The sequence below is a fragment of the Haliotis asinina genome, chromosome 16, assembly GCF_037392515.1.
Source record: "Haliotis asinina isolate JCU_RB_2024 chromosome 16, JCU_Hal_asi_v2, whole genome shotgun sequence".
Taxonomy (NCBI): Eukaryota; Metazoa; Mollusca; class Gastropoda; order Lepetellida; family Haliotidae; genus Haliotis; species Haliotis asinina.
In genome coordinates, this window is record NC_090295.1 from 33,017,083 (window position 1) to 33,041,522 (window position 24,440).

Below are 24,440 nucleotides of genomic sequence, written 5' to 3' on the forward strand. Positions count from 1 at the left end.
TTACTTTCATCGTCATTATTTTTATTTTTGCTTTTGAATGCATTATTCATTCAGTTAAAGCGGTACGTTTCCAAGTCGAACTGCTACAGTGGTCACAGCCATCACATTTTGCTTAGACTCGCGATGTTGTGAATGATATATATTTGATACATTTTCTATACCTTTACTTCGAATACATGTATGTATCCAAGGAACAGACTTCACATGTCGTAATACAGAGTGAGTGAGTGAGTTGAGCAGTTTTGAAGTCATACTGCAGGGTGACAGCTTCATGTCCGACAGACCAAAGTGGCCTCGGTGTTGATCAATTCAGTAAGCGAGTGAGTCAGGTTTTAAGCCGCCTCTAGCAATTTTCCAGTAACATCACGCTAGATGACACCAGGACTGGTCTTCACAGATGTTATCCATGTGAGGAATCGAACGCGGGTTTTCATCACGAGTAGCGAACGCATCTACGCAGCGTGAGAAACAAAGACTCAAAATTCGCCATAGCTAACCATCTTAAAGCCAGTGTAAACCACATCAGATGGAACACCACCAAGCTCATCGAGAGGAACAACACTGACTTCAAAACCCGTATACTACTTGAAGCTGTACACATGAAGAAGATTATCCCATCCGTCAACAGATAATTCACCCCCAGGGCCTATTACCACTTGTTCAAATGAATATTCATGTAACCCTGCCCAGTTGTACATTTACTCTAGTGTCCACATACATATCACCCCAAGTTACTTCCCATGTATCATCTGCTTGACAGTGACATTAGAATCTATGTAAAAACGTCGCTAATACAAAATAAAGAAGTTGTAAATTATGTCCATAAAATAGTCCTCATCCTACACATCGTAAACTACTAACATGTCAAGTCCACGTCATAGGTTCCTGGGGACCCAAAGGGACTTAACTCAATACAGAAAATTCAGGAACTTAAGGAGTAAGATGATAACCCTATGTGTGCTTTATGGGCTCTCCAGATCAAAAATTAAAGAAGCTCCATAGCTTACGAATAGACGAACAGAAAATAAGAGGATTATAATTTGTTTCAGTAGTACTAGCGACTAAGCGACAGCATACTTGATGATGAAGGAGAGATCAATGAATGTAGAACCACTGAATGTAGCAGGATACTGTCCAATGTGTGTTTCTCAACTCGTCGCTCAGCCTTGTTCGCTGGGTCTGATGCGCCTGCGCTAACGGGGAATCAGGCTGCTCGGCGTTCGGTTTCAGCGCTTGCGGGTCGGAAGAATGAGATACAAAGTACTTATGGTTGCGAATAACACATTGATTCGAGATGAAAGGCAAAGAGTGAGTGGGTTAGTGAGTTAAGTGCTACGCCGCACTCAGCAATATTCCAGCTATATGACGGTGGTCTGTAAATAATCGAGTCTGGACCAGACAACCCAGTGATCAACAGGGTGAACATCGATCTGCGCAACTCGGAAGCGATGGCAAGACCTATTCTGGAAACCTATTCTACCCCAAATCTTCACGGGTCGAAGGCAGACAAGCTATAACATATAGGGTAAGTGACTGAATATGGTTTGCCCTTCAATATCACGGCACTGAACGCCAGAAATGGACGTCACACGTTGTGCCGGTGTAGAAACGAACGCTTCAAGCATTATGCTTCCCCCTCGCTTCATATACGTCATAAACATGATATCAGTAGTATAGAATGAATATCCAAAAGCCAAGTGGAAGCTTTGGTAATCTGTGAATGCTACAGATCTATAAAGTGTGAGGACAGAGGTGATGCATCATTTGTCCATCAAATATTAGTACATGAAGCTACAAAGTAAGGAAAGAAATCATACTACATTATAAATAGTCATAAATCAAATCTTTATTACTAAACCGTAGAAAAGGAAAAATATTCAAAAGATCCTTTTCAATTTGATCGGTTGCCATAAAAAATGTCCCGAACAACGTATGTCCGCATTAACGAAACATCGTTACGCATGTAAAGTAATATCATTTAGTATTTTGTAAATCAAACTCTCATGATCTGGAAGGTGGGGTTTCCTGATAAAACGGATTCGTTAAAGAAGTTTTCTTATTTTTGCACGAATATCTACGCGTCCTGGGTTTGTTCTGAATGTCTTTCGTCTAGCCTCGTTGCCTTCTTAAATATTTTCTCCCGCATAGTCTCGCACCCACCAATAGTCTGCAAAGCGCACAGTACGCTCTCAACGGACACGATGGGCCAGTGGTGGGCGTGTTCCCACTCCCTGAGTGCTCTATAGATCTGTTCCTGCATGTCGTTCCTGATGTCATCACAAATCTGTTCACAGCGAGCGTCGATACAAGATGCATACTCCTCGTCACCTGTGTGGTACATAGAACCCGACTAGAATCAACAAAGGTCCAAAATAATCATTCTTATACGCAAAACTGAGAGATGAATGCATGTGTGTATAAGTACATGTACACCATACACACAAAATGCATCAAATACTAGTGAAAATATAGTTTGAAATATTGCAAACTCTTGATAATAACTTGATAAACTAAATAGCATTCGTGACTCTAAGAGCCATTCGTACATGTCCGTTTAAACTAGACATAAAAAGTTGAAAGGGCTGATTTTATCAGTTCAGTAAAGTATCTATTTGATATGAAGGATGTTTGTTGTGAAGATTATGAAAGTCGAATAATCGAGTCTGGACCAGACAATTTAGTGATCAACATCATGAACAATACAATGAGATACAATGTCATATGTCTGACCGCCCGAGCCCGCTGGACTCCTCTTACGACAAGCATGATTTCCTGAAGACCATCTCGTACATGGATCTTCAGGGGTTACCGGAAAGTATATATAGGGGATGTGTTTGGATGTTGTTCTTACATGCACATTACCTGGTAAGTGTCGCATAAACATTTTCCAGTTTCCTGTTAGATGTTTCTGCAGAATTGGGAAGATATCTCCTGTCCATGCATCAGGATCTGCAATTATTGGAAACAAACCGTTAAGTACATACAATCGTAAATTTATGACAGAGCAAACGTTAGCTCAACGTGAAAACTTATTGTTCCAAGTTAAATATTGTTGGATATACATTCACAGTTATTTCAAATGTGTAATACAGAACACATTATTTATTTGTGTGTTTAAATTAAACTACAATACTGAAATTTATCACCAGCGTTTGTAATCCGCCATACGACTCATAATTGCATGGAATGGACAATGCCTTTTAGAAAATGACCAAATGTGCCATATATTTCTAAGAATGCGTAATCCTAAATCTAACCTATATTTCATATTTATATCACCATAATTGACATTAACAAGTTCAAATTTAATTAAACCTTTACTAGTGAACTATTGGGTACTATGATCCGAAATGATGACCCAGTTCACTAAAATACACAAGCACTGATGGTTAGATTACATGATTCTGTCACACCAAAGGGACATAACTGCAGATTATGACACTCAGTGTCAGTATTAGAGCCTGTATGGCCATTCAGATCAAAGGTGTATTACCTTGAAGTGAGAAGAAGTAGATCTGGGTGCTTGCGCTGACAACGCTGCTGTCGCTGAGTGTCCTTGACCGCTGTCGCTTCACTGACGCCTTCCTCACGTCTTCGGCCGTCACCGGCGGCGTAGACGTGGACGTTGCCGTCGCTGGTGGCGTCCTTACCACTAACAGTGGAACGTTACTGTGGGCAAAGATAAGCAAGGTATTAGAAATGTCTCCAAGCGCGTATGCATATTCTGAGAGCAAGATATCAGCGGTTGAGCAAAGCATGCTTCTAAATGACCTTTTAACGAACACCTGTTGCCATAACTCATTGTCAGTGCCTCATTGACATAACATTCTATTCGGCAATCTGGGACCAATGATTTTTCATCAGTGGTTATATCGCCATAACGTTTTTTTGTGGATCCAAATGTTTACTTCTAGCATGAAGAGCTCGAAATGGTTCGTTGTTGACAGTACTTATCCAAGACCGTGATATCTTTCATAGAGTGTATTGATAATGACGGAGCACTCTGTCTGGCACAGCAAAACATACACTCGAAAAAGTTAATTTCATAAAACAATCAGTGTATGTTAATCACCAAAACGTTGATGGACTGGAAACAGTAACCGCAACACTACAAAAAGACAACGTTGATACACTTGTGAGATGCATTCAATGGAAACTGGCTCACGGTAACACGTCTAGCTCTGTCTAGTTTCTTACATGTATTACCGCACACGTATCACCGTCCTTTCAAGCTGAACTCGTGAGCTACGTGTGACAGGGTACAATAGGCAATTGTGGATAAGGAGTAAACGGGTGTACATATCAGATCAGTAATAAGGAATCTAAAGGTATATTTCCTTAAAAGCTTTTATATGACACAATCAAGTTCAAAGTGATTTTATGCAGCTTCCAGCAATATGGAATAAGGGTATGCTCGGACACGTTGTGGTCCTCATTATCAAGAAGTTGACAACGATAAACCTCTCTCTAGCATGGAAGCATATACATGAAAGTGATTTACCTCTTGTCAGTCTGTACAGTATTGTCATCATTCTGTTGTCGCCGTTTTCGTTTGAGGAAGACAGCGATGAGAATGATGGAACCGCCACACATCAAGATACCGATCGCAATGCTAACCAGTTTTACAGCGTCAGTGTCGTCATCCACTTCATCAGGTCGCTCGACGCCGGTGCCTAAACAGATCAAACAGTCTATAAGTCACCGTTCGGTAGTTACACTGTAGAAAGACATGGGTTGTAAGTCGCTTGAGTCACGCAAATAGCTGTGTGGAGTGGCGTTCCTTGGGATAGTCAGAAACCAATGATCAAAGTTTTATCAAAGTGTCAAACATTAAGGACCTGCATTACTTTACTCTCCGAGCTGACTCTCGCTTCAAAACGCGATGTATCAGATATAGCTTCATTCCTCAAAACCATCATAGCCCTATGTCTGCTGTGATCTAGTTTCAGAAGGAATTCAGGTTTCAGAAAGAATTCACCACAATTACCTTAGCACTAAGGCGTTCCTGCAACGCTTAATGCAGCTCAGTAACTCTGAACACATTGTACAGTAATGTGTTACATTATGTTACATACGTAAGAGTGAGTAAGTCTGGTTTTCAGCAGTCTACAGGCAATATAACGGTGGGTGTACTGGGCTTCACACATTGTACCTATGTGGGTAATCAAACCTAGATCTTCGGTGTGACCAGCCAACGCTTGCTTTCATGTGAAGACGTTGAAACTGAGGTTGTTGGTGGTTTGTTTAATTACCGTTAGGATCTTAATATCGGTATTTGCTGCGATGCGATGTAAAACATTCCTGCACCAGATAAACCAGTGATCAATAGCATGTGCATCGACCCACGCAATTGGGAGTCAACCAAGTCATCGAATCTGACCACCCGATCCCGTTCGTTGCCGGATCCGTAAGAGGCCACCCAAAAGTGAGTGAGAATGGGTTTACCTCGTTTTCAGCATGATTCCGGCAGGATATGGAAGGGATGTGCACAATTGTTTACTGAGAGTGTAAGTCTGTCTGAAAATGTAATCACCAAACAAACTGGTTCAATACCTACTGTTTACTTGTTGATCTGTCGAGCAGACCGTATCAGCTCTGACGTCACATGGCTGCAGAACTGTAGTGTTGCCACGGCATGAACTACACGGTAGACAGTTGTCTCCCTTGGCATAGAACCCCGGTTCACAGATGCCGCACTCCTGGTCGGCGAAGTCTGTACCTGGGTGATATGTTACAGCCCACTGTTGTGAACATATTTAACAATTACGAATACCTGGTTTTAAAAACATAGTCCTTGTTCATATGTCCGAGTGTGACGCCTCATTTTCATAGACCTTTTAATACAGCGAGTTGGGTTTTATGCCAGTGAATCGCTCCCATGTCTTTGGCGTGACGAGCGAAAGCTTTAACCACTAAGATATCCAACCAACCTTTCACTGCTTGAAAAATTACAATTTCTTCTGTGTTACGACGCAACATGAAAATAGTATTTGATGCGAAAATAGAATTTGCTATGATGTAACAAAATCTATAAACATAAAAATACACCGCAAAAAACATAATTCGTACTCAAAACATAGGAGGAAGATTTTTAAAGTTAATCAATATGAAACATACTTAAAAATTAAAATATTATACTAATCATAAGAAATGATCACTTTCGTGTTTCACATTAATTGTGCTCAAATATAAATTAAATTATACAAACCTTTCTTTACAACTATCTGACCCAGCTCACAAGTCGAGTAGGGAACACAGGTGCGAATTACCGCATGCCCAATCTCCACCCTGTGTTCATAGTACCCTTCCCTGCACTTACAGACAAGATCTTCAGTAGCCGAACAGAGCTTGACTCCAATCATATTGTCGTCATGGAGACAGTGGGTGTGGCAGGGAGTAGTATAGGTAATGAGAGTTCTGGACCACTTTTCAAAAACCCCCTCTAAAAAGCCTCATTTACTAAATGAGGCTTTGGTGGGACCCTTAGCTCTTGCTACTATTGCCCCTACTACAAAGCCACGCCATCACGTTTACCGTGACTTGGCAGGCGGTAACACTGTGCCGTACGGTACGATCAATAATTCTTCTCTTACAAAACCCCTACCCGGCCCATCCCTCAAGTAGTACAGTTGTAAGTTTTGACTGACCATATAGGATCGGTGGCTCGCTTACGGCTATGTTATGTTTATATCAATGAAACAGTTTAATGTGAACCGCCTACGATCTCTTTGGTGTTCATAATAAAGGCTTGCTGGGCTTTTTGTATTCCCTGTGCTATGTACTTTTTTTTCTCGTCCTCGCTGATAGCAGACTTACGAGACTTGGATCGAATATCTTGTTTCATTCCGTTATATTTTTTGAGTTCAGAGAGGATTGAACTAAACTCCTCTTCTGAGATCTTACTGTCAGAGAGTGCCGTGGAAATTCGCTCACTCACTGTGTTGAGTTTTGCTTCGGCTAGAACCCTGATCTCGTCGTGTTTCAATGCCTTACGATTAAGTCTGCGTGATACTAACTTAAGAGCCAACCCTACCAACCCTGTCACCCCAGCCGTTATTTCAATACCTAGCACTATAGGTGCAGCCACGATGGTGGTTAATAATCCAACACCTGCCGCCCCTAGTCCCATGCTGGTTGCCATAAGGGTAGTGTCAGCCCCATCCACGATATTGAAAGCTCTATTATATTTTTTACATAGTGCTTTCCGCGTGTCACGGTCTTGTTCTAGTTGACGTTTTACATCACATAACTGCCTCAAGCGGAACCCATCTACGGTTTCTAACGTCTTAGCTACTTCCTCTACGACTGGGTACAGACCCATCCTATAATATATATTTTGAAAGATATTTTAATTGGGGTTCAGTTAAAAATCTATCAATGTATTTGAAGCCTATAAGTTCTAGATTATTAGTCAGGGTAATAGGTGAGAGGCTAATAAAATATCCTATGCTAATAAAAACCTCACTGGGGCTTATTAAGTGGTTTATAGGACCCGTGGTATCCTGTTGTATAACAATACGACAATAATCGGTTGTGTAACCCCAGCGTATTGACACCCCGGGTAAAATTTGGTGTACTATTGGGAGGTCTTCATCGAATGAATCCGTAAAGAAGACTTCTATGATGAGTGTGAAAGGGGGGGTTATTATTTCAGGATTACTAAATGTTAATTTATTTTCGAAGAAAGTTGATAACCCTTTTTTGTCGTAACCATTAGATTGTCTGGGTGCTAATTCCCTCTCCGGAATGAAATCCCCGGCCCAGATACCGTTGTTCCTAATCTTAGTGATCCAATTATTTTCGTCTATTGTGATATAAGGTGAGGTGGGTGTTAAGTTGATCAGCCATTTAGGTTTTTTAAAATCTGGTAACGGCACCGGTCTGTACACGTTGTCTTTGAAGTGTAGGATGTATAATTCATCTTCCTCACCAGGCTGATCGAACCCCTCCGTATCTCCCAGGTCGTTAAGTGTAGTGTTGGGATGATGACTGGTCATTATTATACTATTATGATATAATTTCCAACTGGTTTTCTGATAATAATTCAGGGGTTAACTTAATACCCATGAAGTGTATGTTGTCAGGCAGGAAGATATTAATTAATGATATCTTGTTTTCTACGATCACGTTGACCCCCTGCAGACTGGTCTTGGAGTCGACACCCACCCGCACGTAAACGTTACAAACTTGATACTGGTGTCGTTTCACCCACCCGAGTTTGATCCCCTTCACGATCTCAACATCATTCACCGATGGTTCCCCTAGGTAGACTTTGATGAATAGTGTTGAGTTTGCCGGTAGACTCTCTAGTATCTTAACCACGCCTTCGAATTCAGACACCAACTGCAATTTCACGTTTTGCATGGCTGGTTTACTCGATAGCATGTGGGCTGCTATAGTGTTGACTGGGCTGACGACTATGCTACGTCTCTGAGTTGGGACGTAAGCCACGAGCAGGGTTCCATTGTTCACGACTTTGTTTAGGTGGTTGTCTTTGTTATCCGTGAACACGTAAGGGGAGACGAGTCTAATATTGAGAAACCATTTGTTATCGGGTAACAACACCCACTTATCATCTTCGGTGAAGACGAGCATATATGGTTTGTTTTTGACGATGGTAGTGCTCTCAACATCGTCTAAATCGAACAGTTTACCTCCGAATGATGGGTATATTCTCCAGTTGTCATCACCGGTGTTGACGAGGGCGTACTTAGTGTTGGCTGTTGCTCCTGTGGTATCTATCATATCACTTAGGGCTCCACCGGAGGGGATTTCAACGCGTTTGTAAATGTTGTTTTTCAGTTGCAAGGCATACGATTTACCATCTACTCCGGGAGCGTCGAAACCGCGTGTGTCTCCGAGGTCGGAGATCCCGATATTGACGCATTTTTTCACTCCGGGCCCTTGTGCGCTGGTCATGTTACGTGAAGCGTTAAGCTGAGGTATCCTATATTTACAGGATTATGATTTATATCTAACACCGATATTGTCAGCTCAGGTATGTTGCCCTGGGTTAATCTCTTATACTGCCGTGGTGAAAATGACTCGGTTCTACCGTCGTTGAATTTCTCAGTTTTCACCGGCACTGCTCTCAGTATAGTGGAAGGGTGGCCTCCTTGAATGTTATACGTTGTGCTCACCTGACCGAGATGAATGTATAGCTCTCGGTACGGTACTAGTTCGGGTAACTTCGTGCCTGTGACGGTTGTTGTTGGTTTTATCTCGTCAGGAGACATACCGAGTATCCTCGCTAATGGTCGGCCGAGCCTCAAGGAGGTTCTTCCGTTGTTGATTAACACCACTGTGCCGTTTGAGTCGTTCATCTTGAGTTCGGCTCCCAGGGGTTTGAAGACCTCGTCGTTTAGCGAGCACACGCTGTAGTAGCCGTCAGTTATTTGACTGCGAGTTCCACTGACGAACAGCTTATTGTTGCTGATATTAATGTTAGTCCATTGCGGTAGGTAGGTGATATCGCAGAGTGCGACTTCGAGTTGACCTGACGTGTTATCGATCGCGTGCGTCAGCTGAACGGCCTCACCGCTCGTTATTCCTGGAAGTGTTATGTACATATTATATTATATAATTTATATATTATAATATGGATTTAGCACACTTGAAAATCGTGGTGAATGCAGATGGTACGGGGTTTAAAACAACTTTTATTGATATCTTTGAAAAGTATGTCGTGTCCGTTAATAACGCGCAGGCGGTGGTAAACTGGAATCAAAACCCAATGCAGTTTTGGCAGAACCAACTCAACTTTGCTGTGTGGTGTGCGACGACAGGGTCGGGTGTGACACCAGACTACGGTATAGACGAACTGAGTAAGGCGGTTGTTTTGTTTCATATTTATTATCAAACGAGACGAATATTGAAGGAAATAAGTGCTCCTCTTCCCCAAGATAAAGCGTGGAGTATGACGAATAACCCCTATGATAGACGCGCTTATGAACGTATTTGTGGGGAGTTTGAGATTCCAACGAATAAAGACTTTCGCCTTCCTGGTGTGAACCATGGTCTCGGTATAGTTCTCGTGTACTTCTACAGGTCCGGAAAATATTATGCCGGTTCTAAAGATGGTTCATACAACCCACACCGTCATACATTTACAGGCCCCACAACGAATGAACAGATCCATGTCAGCTGTATAAAACAAACAAGTCCTGATGCAGCCACAGCCTGGACTAAAATGATCTCAAAAACATCGAAAGGATTCACTCGTGCTGGTACAATACGCTTGAACGACTCGATTCGAACGTACGTGTGGGCGCTGTTGGGTGCGCAGTCGATGACGCGTTCTAACATCCTCGGTAAGGGAACTGCTTACGACACTCAGACACAATTCGTTTCCAACGTTGAGGATGCTATCAATTCTCCAGTTGATCTCCCGAGGGCTATCGGTCGTTACCAAAACGTGTTAGAATACGCCAGATCGAAAGTCAACTACGTGTTCGGCGTGGGGCTGTACATGTCTCCGAGTGATATGCAACTGAGAATAAAAAAAGTGGTGGGTTATAACAACGAAATAGTCATAGCCACGAAGGATCAAAAGTTGGGTATCAACCCCGATATTAACACCCCCTATATCCCACACACCCAACCACATGAAACGGGTATAGTTGCGCCACCACCGGAGCCTAAAGTTCATGTGGAGGTACCCCCGGGGGGTGTGGGGGTTTCCACCACCTATCAGCAGCATATTGATAATAAAACGGCCCTGGTGGTTGGTGGGGTAACTTTGGGACTTATTTGGTTAAAGATTTCTTAGCCGCTACGTACACCAGACCCACCACGGCGACGATGGCTGCCCACAGGTTTTGACTGAGCCACATGGCAGTTTTAGACAGAGCGCTCAACAACCACGAGACGATGCTACCCAGGATGCCGGGAAGGGCTTCGGCGGCTTTACCAGCCAGTTTAGCTAGTCCTTCCCCGAGTTTTTTAATCCAGTCTTTAACACCCCCACCGCCACTTGGAGTTCCGCCGCCTCCTGTAGACCCAACAGGGGCACCCCCCACCAGTGACACCACCAAGGTTGATATGATGAAACCCAATGCAGTCAGAATGCTGGCGATGGTGACCCCTTGCTCCCGGAACAATATCCGAATCCTGTTGGCTAAAGTTGTATCCTCGTTCAGTATTCTATCGATTGTTTCCCGAATGCGACTGATCTGGGATCGAAGATGTTCACGATTCGAGGAAGCGGCTTCCAATCGTGTACGTCTCTCGTCTTCTAAATCACGTATTCGTTCATTGATACGACGCTTCATATCATCGTCGTCAGTTTCGGTGAGTTTGGTTTTTTCCCTAGCGATGTGCTCGTCGATTTCGTTCAGTTTCCCCATGTTGTTCACGAGTTCTCCACGCACGAGTTTCACGGCTTTGTCTAAGCCGCGCAGTTCCCTTACCGGAAAGTCAAATCCCGGTAACGGTTTGTCCCAGTAGGTGCTCAACAGTTTTTCTATGCTATCTGAGGCTTCTGTAGCACGCTGTGGTGTCATTTCATCTCTAGTGGTGAGGTGGGATCTGGTAGCTTGCAGATCTTCTTTAACGGCCTTAGGTATTGCACCACCGTAATCATTCATGTTTAGATTTTTACGGATAAATTCAACACCATAGCGGCTGGCTAGAGTTGACAAGGCCAGTGGTTTTTTATTGCTCTTGTTAAAGAGGTCAACCCCTGGGTCAGACTTAAGGCGTAGAACACCCTTTGTATCAATAAAAAAATCCTTATGGTATCGACCCTGTGGTTCAACGTAGTTTTTATCTCTTCTTAAACTTTCGAAATAATCATCTACCGTTGTTTCCAAGAGTTCTTGGTTCAATGGTGAACTAGTAAATGAGGTCTCCTGCTCATCATATGCCTGGGCACTAGCGCCCGGCATCTCCGTCATATCTATATCTTCATCCATTAGTATTAAAAATATATTTTATTTATATAACAATGTACGGTAGAAAATTAGATCCTTTCAGAAGATTGAGAGAGCCATTAGGTGCCAGAGCCGTGCGACAGTCGGTGACTATCACCAACAATCCCAGCAAGATAGACCAGAATCAAACTCTGCTGGTTAGATTTCCAAACCTTGGTGAGAATGACCTCATTGTACCAGGCACTGTTCGACTGGCGTTCAATATCACGTTGACCTCCGACAACGACAAACGCGAGCTAGTGCGGAACGTGGGTCGAGCTATCATCAAGAAAACGACCGTCAAGATCAGCGGTAACGAGGTACTGAGCATCGACGACAGCGACGTGTTTCACTGCTACAAGGATCTCTGGAAAAGCGAGAGAGAACGAGTCAATGATGTGTACCAGGGTATCAGCAAATCAACCCGGGCGCGCATAGGATACGTCTTCACGACAGACCAGCAAGACAAGCTATCGGACGGTGAAAAGGCCATCGCTCTAGCATACGGGAATCGATTCTGCGTGCCGCTCGACTTCGAGTTGCTCACGGGACACGCGCCGTTTTACCAGGCCGCGCTGGGTGATAGGCTCGAATACGAGCTCACGTTTAACGACTATAGCAAAGTAGTGCGTACGCCGAACGGTGATGAGGCTAGTTATACCATAGACAACATCTCTCTGGAGTTCGACATGGTCACTAGCCCGGAGCTGGCCAGGCAGGTTCGAAGCCAGTACTCTGGGAAGATGGCTATCCTGTACGATCGCGTACTGAGGCATAGATCAGTCGTGCGAGATAAGAGCGACACTGTGTGGAATATCAACCTGAACGTGCCGGCGCGATCGATGAAAGGTATCCTGGTCGTCCCCGTGGAGGATTACGATCCATTCCGGAGGGACAGCGAGAAGTTTTTCAACCCCGAGATTGAAAAGGTGGAAGTTACCATCGAGGGCGTGCCCAACCAGCTGTTCAGTCATGGTATGAGGCCACACCAGCAGTGGGATGAGATAAAAAAGCTACCAGTGGGGGATTACATAACAAAGGACCTGGACCTCGGCTCCGTGCAGATCGGTGAATACCTGACCACCAAGTATGCCCTATGGTTGGACATGCGATCCACGGATGATGATAAACTGCACGGTAGCGGGCGCCGTATAGATAACGGCAGCGAAGGGATAACCATCCAGATTACTAAGAAGGCTCAAACCGCTGGTAAGTTGAAATTATATCTGTACGTTATTATGGACGCGCAACTTAATATAGACAATGGGAGATTCGTGCAAGCCATCTACTAGTGGGGGGTACCCCCCCATACCCCCCAATAAACTACCAACCTCTGGGGGGTGTGGGGGTCTCCCCCTCCCCACTGACCCACACTGCGCTATCATATGCGGGCAGACTGGCTGTGGGAAGACCGTTTTCGTGTTGGATATGTTGGAGGGTTACTACAAGGATGTGTTCGATAACATCGTTATCATGTGCCCTACTCTGAGCATGAATAAAACGTACGCGCGACCTTGGGTGATGACGGACCCGGACGTACACAAAATCGACCCTGGAACACGCCTGCAGGACTGGTTGAAAGCTCTTCACGAGAAATTTAAAGGGGAACCGACGCTGTTCATACTGGACGACTGCAGCGCTAATCGCGAGATAACAAAAAAGAGAGACATGCTATCGTACCTGGCCTTCTCCGGCCGGCATGCAAATCACAGCGTCTGGGTGCTAACGCAGAAGTTCAACTCGGTGTTGAAAGACCTCAGGGAGCAGACGCGATGGGTGGCCTTATTTCACTGTAAGGACAGGGATTCGTTTGAGGAGTGTTTGAGAGAGAACGATGTGATGAGCAAATTAGAACGGGAACGGGTGAAGAAACAGCTCGCTGAAACTAAACACCCTAAGCTCGTTCTAAAGACCGACCAACCAGTAGCATATATAGTATGCTAAAGCTAAGCAAAGCTAAGCTAAAGCTAAGCAAAGCTAAGCAAAGCTAAGCATAGCTATGATATTTGAAGTATTTGTCGTGTGCAACTTAACCTTCATTTCTCTGTGTTTTGTCTGCATCGGGTATTATATAGTTAAAACTAAATCTTACTTGTTATATTATAAGATGGAGTGTGAGGAATTACTCGAACAATTGTCGCCCGCAGGCCCCACTGATGACAAGCGAGAGAAACTGGTGGCGTTGGCTGTTGGCGGCAAAGCCAAACATTACTTTGGAGACTACACCCCGGATAAAATTCACAAAATGTCAGCCGAAGAAATCGATAAGCTGTACGCTAGATACGAGTCCCGGCTCGGAGCAGAAATGACAAAGACAATAGGATCGGCTATGACCCAGATATACACCGGTATTGTATCACACTTCCTTCCCATTCCACCAGAGCGCCGACTTTACCTGTGGGAGGACCTAGATAAAGACCCTTTTATCGAACACGCCGTGAGCTCTATCAGCTGCGGGCTGTACCACAAATATGGTATGTTGTTGGCTCCAGTGACGGCGGCGATTATCACGGCAAAACATTGTCAATTTGAGAGAAAGAATAATAATAATAGTATAGATGGATGCTGCACAGGAGGAGACCCCAGTGGATTCACAGGAACCAGTGACGGTGGAGACCCCAGTGGTGGTACCCCCAACACCCCCTATAGTAACCAGGCAGAAGAATCCTAAGAGAGTAGCTGCCGGTAAAAAACGGTGGTGTAACCAACATAAAGTGACTAACCCAACCCGACTGTTGTTGGCTGTAGGCGTAACTGCTGCCGTGGTTATAACATGGTTATACACCTCCCACAGTGAGCCACAACCCAACAGTGAGGTAACCCCCAACAGTGGGGGTATGGGGGTATCCCCCATGGTAGACCCGCATATCATGTTATAATTTAAAATATTTTATATCATATATATAATGTCTGAGGGGAAAACGTTCGTCAATGACGCATACCACGCCACAGTGGTAGCCAGTCTAGCCGTAGGGTACGCTCGGTTGACTAAAATGGTGCTTAAACAACCAACTATCAAGCTAGATTTCAACCTGCAGGATATGGGTATGCTCATAATGAACCTTGGTATGGCGATGGCCACAAAAGACATCCTAGTAAAACAAGGGATCATACCTGATAATATAATGAAATAAATATAGGGATGGCCACGATAGCTATGATGGTTGGTGGGGCGTTAGTGAATGCCCTGGCATTTTCCGGGAGTAATTTCCTCTTCTCGAAACTACGAGATGATCACGCGGCTGAAATACAGGAAGAAAGGAAGCGACACGATCTCGCTACTGAGAAATTACAAAGAGCACAGGACGAGTACGTTAAAAAACGCCTCCAGAGGATCGATTTTATTAACGAACAACTCAAGCGTGAAAACCATGCCATTAAAACATTCTACGATGTCGATGAAGGAATGAAAGAATACTACAAACTAACTGGTAAACGATTGGAAGCGCTCAATGAACCCACACTCGCTCAGTACTACACACCATCCAAGGGACAAATGAATCGTGAACTGGGCTTCATAGTGTTGGGTATAGCAGCTACTGCGTTGGTTGCTAAGCAATTAAACTAAAATACCTATATAAGTAAACATGAGACCCGCTCCATACCGATGTGAATATATACTTATGGGGAAGACCGAGGCCTGTGGTAGGAAATGCAGGAATCAGGGGTTCTGTTGTTTCCATATGGGAAGTCCTAACTACACGTGTTCTGTGTGTGGTATCGGGGTTAAAGGACACTACTGTTTATGTAAAGCTCACGGAGCGAACGTAGTCAGACATCAACTCATATACGAGAATAAAAAAGGCTACATAAAAGAACGTAGGCGACTGCTCAAGATAGACTCCAATTAGAGATTATACACACCTACGTATAGCTATGTCTGTGGAAAACATATTCAAATATGAGCTGGCCTTATGGGGTAGCTTCAGATTTAAGATAATAGTGGACGTGGTATGGATTAAAGAGGGTGTTAAGTATACTCACCCCTTCGAATGGGAGCGGGATATCGCGTCTCAATACCATATAGAACGTTTTTCGAGTATAAGTGAATACAAGGAATACTATACCCAAGGCTAGTACTGGATTGAAACAGCCACACTATATATTTTACCAGGTACGTGGGACGCTTTGACAGAATGTCTAGAATTGTACCCGGCCACCAGAAAATATTTTTTAAGAGTTACTGCCGACCAATTAGACATTGATTCTCTTAGGTGTAAACACTATGGCTACTGTGCGCGAGCTCAAGCGGGCCGCAAAGCAGAGAGGTGTTATCGGGTATTCTAGAATGCGGAAGCCAGCATTGTTGAGATTACTAGGTTTAGAAGCCCCTCCTACGGTAAAACAGTTAAAAGCTCAAGCAAAACAGCTTGGACACACGGGTTATTCAAACCTGGGGAGAGCCGGGTTAACCGCATTGTTATCACATGCCCCCGTAGCACGTCCCACTGTAAAACAACTGAAAGCCGAGGCACACGATTTGGGTTTAGGCGGGTATTCCCGTATGAGAAAACCACAGCTTTTAGAATTATTACGGCAGAATAGAGCTATTGACCTACAGTTCGTGCGCACTGAGCGCGCTGTAGGTAACTATTTGAGAGGTTGGCGCATGCACGTTGATAGAAACATAGACATTACAGATATCAAGCCTCTGATAGCTGTTAAGGTCAACCAGGAACTAAATAATCTAGGAAGTATCAAGTTTCAGATCACGGTGAAAATGTCGCTCGATAAGGAGGGCACCACAGGGGTCACTGAGTATTTTCAACCTTACTTCCGAGGCAAACAAGAGGTCGTCACACATACAGAGACCATTGACGCATCAATCGATACCAGTTTTCAGCAGATACGAGAATACCTAGAACGCTACACGCACATGGGGTCCGGGTGGGCTGTGGATAAAATCGATAACGTCTATCTAGACATAGCTAAATACGTGCCGTTCAGAGGCGGGTCATACCTAGCCTTGCCCCCCTACTATAGGAACAAACATGCCATAGTAAACGTTAAGAATAGAGGAAACGATTGCCTGAGGATATCTATCAGGTCAGCCTTATTTCCAGCTGCCACTCATTCAGATAGGCTTTCTAGCTATCCCCAAGATGATGGGCTTAATTGGGATGGTATAGATGAACCCACCCCCCTATCCCAGATCACTAAAGTAGAAAAACAGAATAATCTGGCTATAAATGTCTTTGGGCACGAAGGTAATACAATAATAGTACACAGGGTCAGCACGGTGAAGGATTGCCAAGTTATCAATATATTCATGATCCAGCGAGGTGACAAGTTTCACTACACATGGATAAAACATCTCAGCCGGTTGTTGCACGACCAGTCGAAACACAATGGGGAAAAACACTTTTGTGTACGATGTCTACACGGTTTCAGTCGAGCTGATTTATTAGAATCCCACCGGGATGATTGCCAAGGTGTGGGGCAGACGGCCATACGAGTCGACATGCCTAAGGAAGGTGAAAATATCCTAAAATTCAGTAACCACAAGAACCAAATGTCTGTACCTTATATTATATACGCCGACTTCGAAGCCTTAGTTGTGGGTGGGGATTCCCCCACACCCCCTAGTGGGGGTAGCTTCACCCACAAGACACAAGAGCATAAAGCCTGTTCGTTTGGATACATTGTCGTCCGTTGTGACGGGGAAACGAAAGCTCCGGTAGTGTATAGGGGCCCTGACGCGGCTGAAAGGTTTCTAAAGTGTTTGCAGGAGGAAGAAAAAATTATTAGGAATACATTGTATAGAATCGCTCCCATGCGTATGACCCGAGCCGACAGGCTAGCTCACGCTAGTAGCACTAACTGTCACGTGTGCGACTCACCGCTTAACGGTGATTCGGTGAGAGATCACTGTCACATAACTGGTAAGTATAGAGGCGCCGCTCACAACGCGTGCAACCTCAAGCTTAAAATCAACCCTAAGACAATAACCATCCCCGTTGTCTTTCACAACTTGAGAGGGTACGACTCACACTTGATCATGCAGGCCATCGCGAAAATCGATGGTAATATATCATGCATCCCCAACAACATGGAGAGATACATCTCCTTCAGCTTAAACGGACTTAGGTTCATTGACTCGTTTCAATTCCTCCTGTCGTCACTCGACAGTCTGGTCAAGGCCAACAATACCTTCCCTATCACCGATCGATACACAGACGCCGAGACTAGACCCCTGCTTATGAGGAAGGGTGTGTACCCATATGAGTACATGGATAGTTGGGCTAAGTTCACCGAGACCAGACTACCTCCTATCGACTGCTTTTATAGCAAGCTGAATGAGGCGTCCGTCTCACGAGACGATTACTCGCACGCGAGTAACGTATGGAATAAACTGGGTTGTAAGAACCTGGGTGATTATCACGACCTGTACTTGAGGACAGATGTACTGCTGTTAGCCGACGTGTTTGAAACGTTCAGGCGGACTTGTTTAAAGCAGTATAAACTCGACCCCGCATGGTATTACACCAGCCCAGGTCTGTCGTGGGACGCCTTGCTTAGAAAGACCGGAGTTAATTTGGAATTGCTCACAGATTACGACATGCACCTATTCATTGAGAAAGGCTTGCGAGGTGGGATTTCCATGGCATCCAAACGATACGCTAAAGCAAATAATCAATACGTGAAAGGTTACGATCCTAACAAACCAACCAATCACATTCTATACCTCGACGCAAACAACCTGTACGGCTGGGCCATGAGCCAGTATCTACCTACAGGGGGATTCGAATGGGTACCCCACGTTGATGTTATGAGCATTGCACCAGATTCGAACAAAGGTTATATCCTCGAGGTTGACTTAGAGTATCCCAAGGCATTACACACATCGCACAACAGCTATCCCCTTGCACCCGAACGTATGAGGGTTAACCCAGACTGGATGTCTGAGTACCAACATAACTTGTCAGGTGGTCGTGTGACAGACGTTGAAAAACTCGTGCCTAACTTAATGAATAAGACCAAGTACATCGTTCACTATCGCAACCTACAGCTGTACCTGTCGTTGGGTATGAGGCTGGCCAAAATACACAGGGTGCTCATGTTTGACCAGAGCCCATGGATGGAGCCCTACATCAGAATGAACACAGACCTACGAAAAAAAGCCACCAGTGATTTCGAGAAAAATCTCTACAAGCTCATGAACAACTCGGTGTTTGGTAAGACTATGGAGAACCTGAGGAAACGCGTGACCGTGAAGCTGGTTAGATCTAGTGAGGAAGACAAGCTCAGGAAATTGATAGCCAGTCCGGCATTCAACCGTAGCAAGATATTCACAGACGACCTGGCTGCCCTACACATGAAGAAAAGCCACATAAAATTCAACCGACCTGTTTACGTGGGGATGAGCATCCTCGATTTATCCAAACACCTGATGTACGACTTTTACTACAACGAGCTCAAGAAACAGTACGGCGACAGGTGCGAAGTGCTGTACACTGACACGGATTCCCTGCTGATGGAGATTCGAACCGAGGACGTGTACGAGGACATGAAAAAACACCTCGATTTATACGACACCAGCGACTACCCTAAGACCCATGCCATGCACAGTACGGTAAATAAAAAGGTCCTAGGTAAGATGAAGGACGAGTGTGCTGGCACGCCCATAGCCGAGTACATAGGTTTGAGGCCTAAGATGTACTCCATACTGAAAGCCGACAATAGCGAGATCCGGAAGGCTAAGGGGGTTAAGAAGTATGTGGTGAAACAACACATCAAACACGCCAGATTCAAGGAAGCCCTGTTCAAGACCCGTACCTTTAGACATAAAATGAACACACTTAGAAGTGATGGACATAAGATATACGGACTGACTATAAACAAGACGTCCCTGTCGCCTATGGACACGAAACGTTGGATAGCTATTGATGGTATAAACACATACGCGTATGGATATGAAAAAATTTGAGGCTATTTACTACAGCCCGCGTGGGTACTGGAAAGGAGCTAGCGCAGTAGATAAGCTAGCTAAACTAGCGCGAGTACCCCCGGAGGAAGCCAAAGCGTGGCTTGAAAAACAAGCCCTGTGGCAGATCTATTTGCCGGCACCACGCTACGTGCCTAGAAGGAGGTTCGGTATTAACATACCTAATAGCGTTCACCAGGCAGACCTACTGTTCCTACCCCACGACAAGAGGTACAAGTATGCCTTAACCGTAGTGGACGTAGCCAGTCGTTACAAGGAAGCCGAACCCTTGACCACGAAAGATTCGGCCCAGGTAGCCAGAGGATTCGAACGTATATACAAACGCAGTCCGCTGACGTGGCCAACAGAGCTGCAAGTTGACCCCGGACGGGAGTTCATGGGTGCCGTGTCACAACTGCTAGCCAAACACGATACAAAGGTCAGGCGTGGTACGGCCGGAGCCCATCGCAGCCAAGCCATAGTTGAAAGATTTAATAGGACTTTGGCTGAGCGCTTGTTCGGCTATCAGTATGCTAGGGAGATGACCACCCCTGGAAAACGATCGACTGAATGGGTCACGAGGTTACCCAAGGTGGTGTCGGCAATCAACCATGAAGTCACCCGTCTCACCGGTAAGAAACCGGCAGACGCTATCAAACTAAAATCAATAGTTGCAGAGTCGGCCGCTCCATTGCGTGGGAAGGAGAAACAGATACCAGATAGGGCCCTAGTGAGGTATCTATACCAGCCGGGGGAACACGAGGGTGATAGCCGTAAGCGAGCCACCGATCCTATATGGTCGGTCAAAACTTACAACATAGATAAAGTGGATATGAAAGCCGACGAACCTAACTTATACTACTTGAGGGGTGGGCCGGGTAGGGGGTTTGTAAGAGAAGAATTATTGATCGTGCCGTACGGCACAGTGTTACCGCCTGCCAAGTCACGGTAAACGTGATGGCGTGGTTTTGTAGTAGGGGCAATAGTAGCAAGAGCTAAGGGTCCCATCAAAGCCTCATTTAGTAAATGAGGCTTTTTAGAGGGGGTTTTTGAAAAGTGGTCCAGAACTCTCATTACCTATACTACTCAGGGCTCACATCTTTTGGCCCGGGTGTAGTGAGTCTGGAATTGACCGAGTGGACAGGGTGCGCACACCGACATGTTGAAGTTACTAGTGCAGTGGCGAACAAGATGGGTCCCTGGCTCACATTTGAAACATGTGAGTCCATTGTGTAGATACGTCGTCAGGTGGCCGTCTCTGCCGTTCTCCTGAACAGGCTGTAAATTGTGGAATCAAATAATTTATTACAACGTCGCCTAATATATTCAGAAGCGTAAGACAATAACAAACATACATTTTACAAACTTGTCCGACGGCTGACCGAGATGGACAATGATCCATCAAATGAGTGAGTTTAGTTTTACGCCAAACGCAGCGATATTCCAGCTAAATAATCGAGTCTGGACCAGACAATCTAGTGATCAACATCTAGAGCATTAATTGGGATAAAATGAGACGTGTCGAGCAAGTAAGCGAGCTTGACCACCCGATCCCGTCAGTATTATGGCACGCATGGGTTACTGACGACCACGTCCTTTTTGGATCGTCATGGGTAGACACAGTCTGAATAAGCTAAGCAGTTTCTAGCACTTTGGGACAAACATTAAATCACAGTAGACTGAAACGTCTTGCATTCTTATATCTGAGTTTTGTATTTGTCATTTACCAAGTATAGTTTTGACGTTGGCAGTACTCACAATAGCCGAGGTGGGTGGAATCTGCGCCAGTACAATCGTACAGAAAGTACAGACCATGAAGAAGCCCGCCCCAGGGCACAGCACCATGTTTGGTGCTGTGCCCTGCTCTGACTGCTGTGGCGTGTGGTGCGCTGTGTACTTGTGTGCCGTCGTTGTTAGTCCAGGATCATCCCACATCAACAAACATTTATTCTGAAATGAAGGTTGTGAGGAAATTAGTGAGTGAGTTTGGATTTTGGCCGCTTTTAGCAATATTCCAGCATATATCAAGGCAGGGGGACGCCAGGGATAAGCCTCACACATTGTGCCCATGTGGATAATCGAACCCGGGCCTTCGGCGTGACGAGCTCACGCTTTAACCACTAGGCTACCCCACCGCCCCCAAATTTTACTTTGTATACTACAAGCGATTGTTGGAAGTAAATGTTTGCGGTTTCACGTCACGCCCACCAACATCTCAGCTATAAAAATATGTATTCTGTATATAACCGAGTCTGGATTCGACAATCCAGTGATCAACAGCATAAGCATCGATCTTGGGCCACCATATCCCGTAAGTTGCTTCTTACAACAAGTATGGGTTGCTGAATAAAAACTCTATGATGTAAATGAAACAAGATACAATGTACATTATTGTTGAAAGACCTAAAAGCTACAAACGGTTCCGTGGATTCGTAACTAAGTAACTGAAGGAATTACGGCAAGTTTGAATGATTTGCATCTCAAATGTAAACACACGCAGCCCACTCGCGAAACAATTGCAGCGATATCGGTAGTTTATGGGTAATAACTGAAACTCACACATCAAGACCGACAAATCACGGAACGGACCCGAGAAATCTCCGATGATTACCGAGCGTGTTTCAATTCAAGTATTACCGACATTGCTTCCGTCAGGGGCGTTGTGTTTATCTTGAAAAAGGACGTGACAAAAAGGTTTGACATGTCATATTTGTTTTTGTAATATTACGTTTTTAATGAGAAGGGCGTAATTATGAATACGGATTCTTAATATAAGCTGGTGTCGTACGTGTAAAGGATACAAGTTGTTCGTCTCCTGCCAACAACATCAACTAAGCTGCGACATACCGACTGATAAATATAGGCAATTTGTCAAATTATGTCTACATATGTATTTCTGAAATTACTGAAAAAAAAATCGCAGAACTGGTACATTTAACTGTGGTTAACGGGTTTAATAACAATTTCCTTGCTCATGACAAAATTTCAGAAGGACGGTTCAAGAAAAAGACGGCCCGCTAATATTTCTGTTCAGATACACGGTTGTCCATTTCAGTTCCGAGGATTAGGAAACAAATTAATAAACACCATGCTACCTTGGACAGATTTTCAACTTTGAAGTATTCATCGGAATAACGATTAGAAACGAACAAAAAATCTTACCTAGGCGCCAGGTAACACGTCCGAATGGCCGAAAGTTATTGACAGCTGCGCCCACACAATACTTACAAAACATGTCCACACTTGTATTTCATTCATTTGAAGGTAGCTGATAAACACCCGAGTTTACAACGAAAGTAGGTCACGTTTATACATAATAATTCAATAATGGTAACTGTATGCGTAATTCAAAACTATCCTGGATTTTGTAAACGATGTTGAACAGTCCCTTGTGTTGAAGGGTGGCGATGCCGCTCTGTCACCTACCCGTTAGACGGTGACCGACAGTACACCACACACTTATACACCGGCGAAGCATGTAATAAGGCGAAGGGGCTGATCTATATACGTCAGCGCTAGACTGAAAGAAAGTCTAAATAACAGTAAAAAACGTGCTAATATAATGTCATTCAATTGGTCAGTTATCGTATAACAAAACAAACTCCTAATAATGTAGATCATTATTTTAGTAGAATACATCAATGATATATCCTTACCTTCGGTTGCTTGTCGGTAGGATAATACTACCCGCACAACTATTTGTACTGATACTATAGACATGCGAACTGCGTACCGCAGGTGTAAAAGATTGGCAGTTTGGGGACCCTTAATGCTTGTTGAACTTTCAATTTCGAACAGTGATCTTTGACTCTAAACAAATTTGCCAATAATTTACATATTTGCGTATTTTGATACAAGTAGTAACAAACGGTTGTTACGGTATCATCTTCCTTGCGTCATCTTTATTTTCACACCGGTGGCGTGAGTGAACAGAACTGTTGCTTACGCGATAGTAAGTAAAAGAGGAGATGATATCAAATAATACTTGATAAGCACGCCTCGGGTGTTTTACAGTTTCGCAGTGCACTTTTTGTGTAACGTGATATTAATTCAGACAGATGTATTCATGTGAAATATCGTTCACTTGTCTATCACCTTCTCAAGTCAAATACTTGACGGTTAATTCGTTCAAATTATCCAAATTTTTGTTTCAATCAGGTTTTGAAGAATTGTGTGATTAGTTGTCAGGACTGACCATGCCAGTAATATACTGGACCTGAAGCATAGCAATATTCTGCTATAATTGCCGGGCAAGAAGTTCCAGTTTATTAACTTGTTAATAAATATGTAATTTGTAAAGTCGTTGACTATCACTAATACTTTTCGAAAACAAGACATAACCATTGTAATAAAAATAACAACATTTTGTTTGTGTGTGTGTGGTCATTTTCATATACAATTATTTGCGATGTTTTGTTCGGATGAGCTCTTCCTTTGTTGTCACAAAATTAATGTCTTCACAAATACGTTGTTTGACGGACAAATGTTGCTGTGTTACAAATATAATATGTTTTGCCACTGATAAACAGGTTGTTTTTCTCAAGCAAACAGTACCGTATAATTTGTGTATTTCATCCTGCGTAGGATGTGACTGATGGTTTGTCCGT

General features: G+C 44.1%; 1 protein-coding gene across 2 annotated transcripts; it reads right to left on the minus strand.

Moving 5' to 3' along the window:
• Positions 1–1,827: 1,827 nt before the first annotated feature.
• Positions 1,828–23,549, minus strand: LOC137268316 (tumor necrosis factor receptor superfamily member 5-like). Of its 2 annotated transcripts, none has more exons than XM_067802866.1 (9): positions 23,490–23,549; positions 21,592–21,783; positions 20,921–21,111; positions 6,209–6,390; positions 5,558–5,719; positions 4,502–4,673; positions 3,494–3,669; positions 2,863–2,949; positions 1,828–2,328 (listed from the first exon to the last, which is right to left on the minus strand). In XM_067802866.1, exons 2-9 carry the CDS (start codon positions 21,766–21,768, stop codon positions 2,075–2,077), a joined length of 1,401 nt encoding a protein of 466 aa, XP_067658967.1. In that variant the 5' UTR covers positions 21,769–21,783; positions 23,490–23,549; the 3' UTR covers positions 1,828–2,074. The 2 variants fall into 2 exon arrangements, with proteins under 2 accessions (XP_067658967.1, XP_067658968.1); XM_067802867.1 differs by lacking the exon at positions 23,490–23,549 and adding an exon at positions 22,393–22,416.
• Positions 23,550–24,440: the final 891 nt, after the last annotated feature.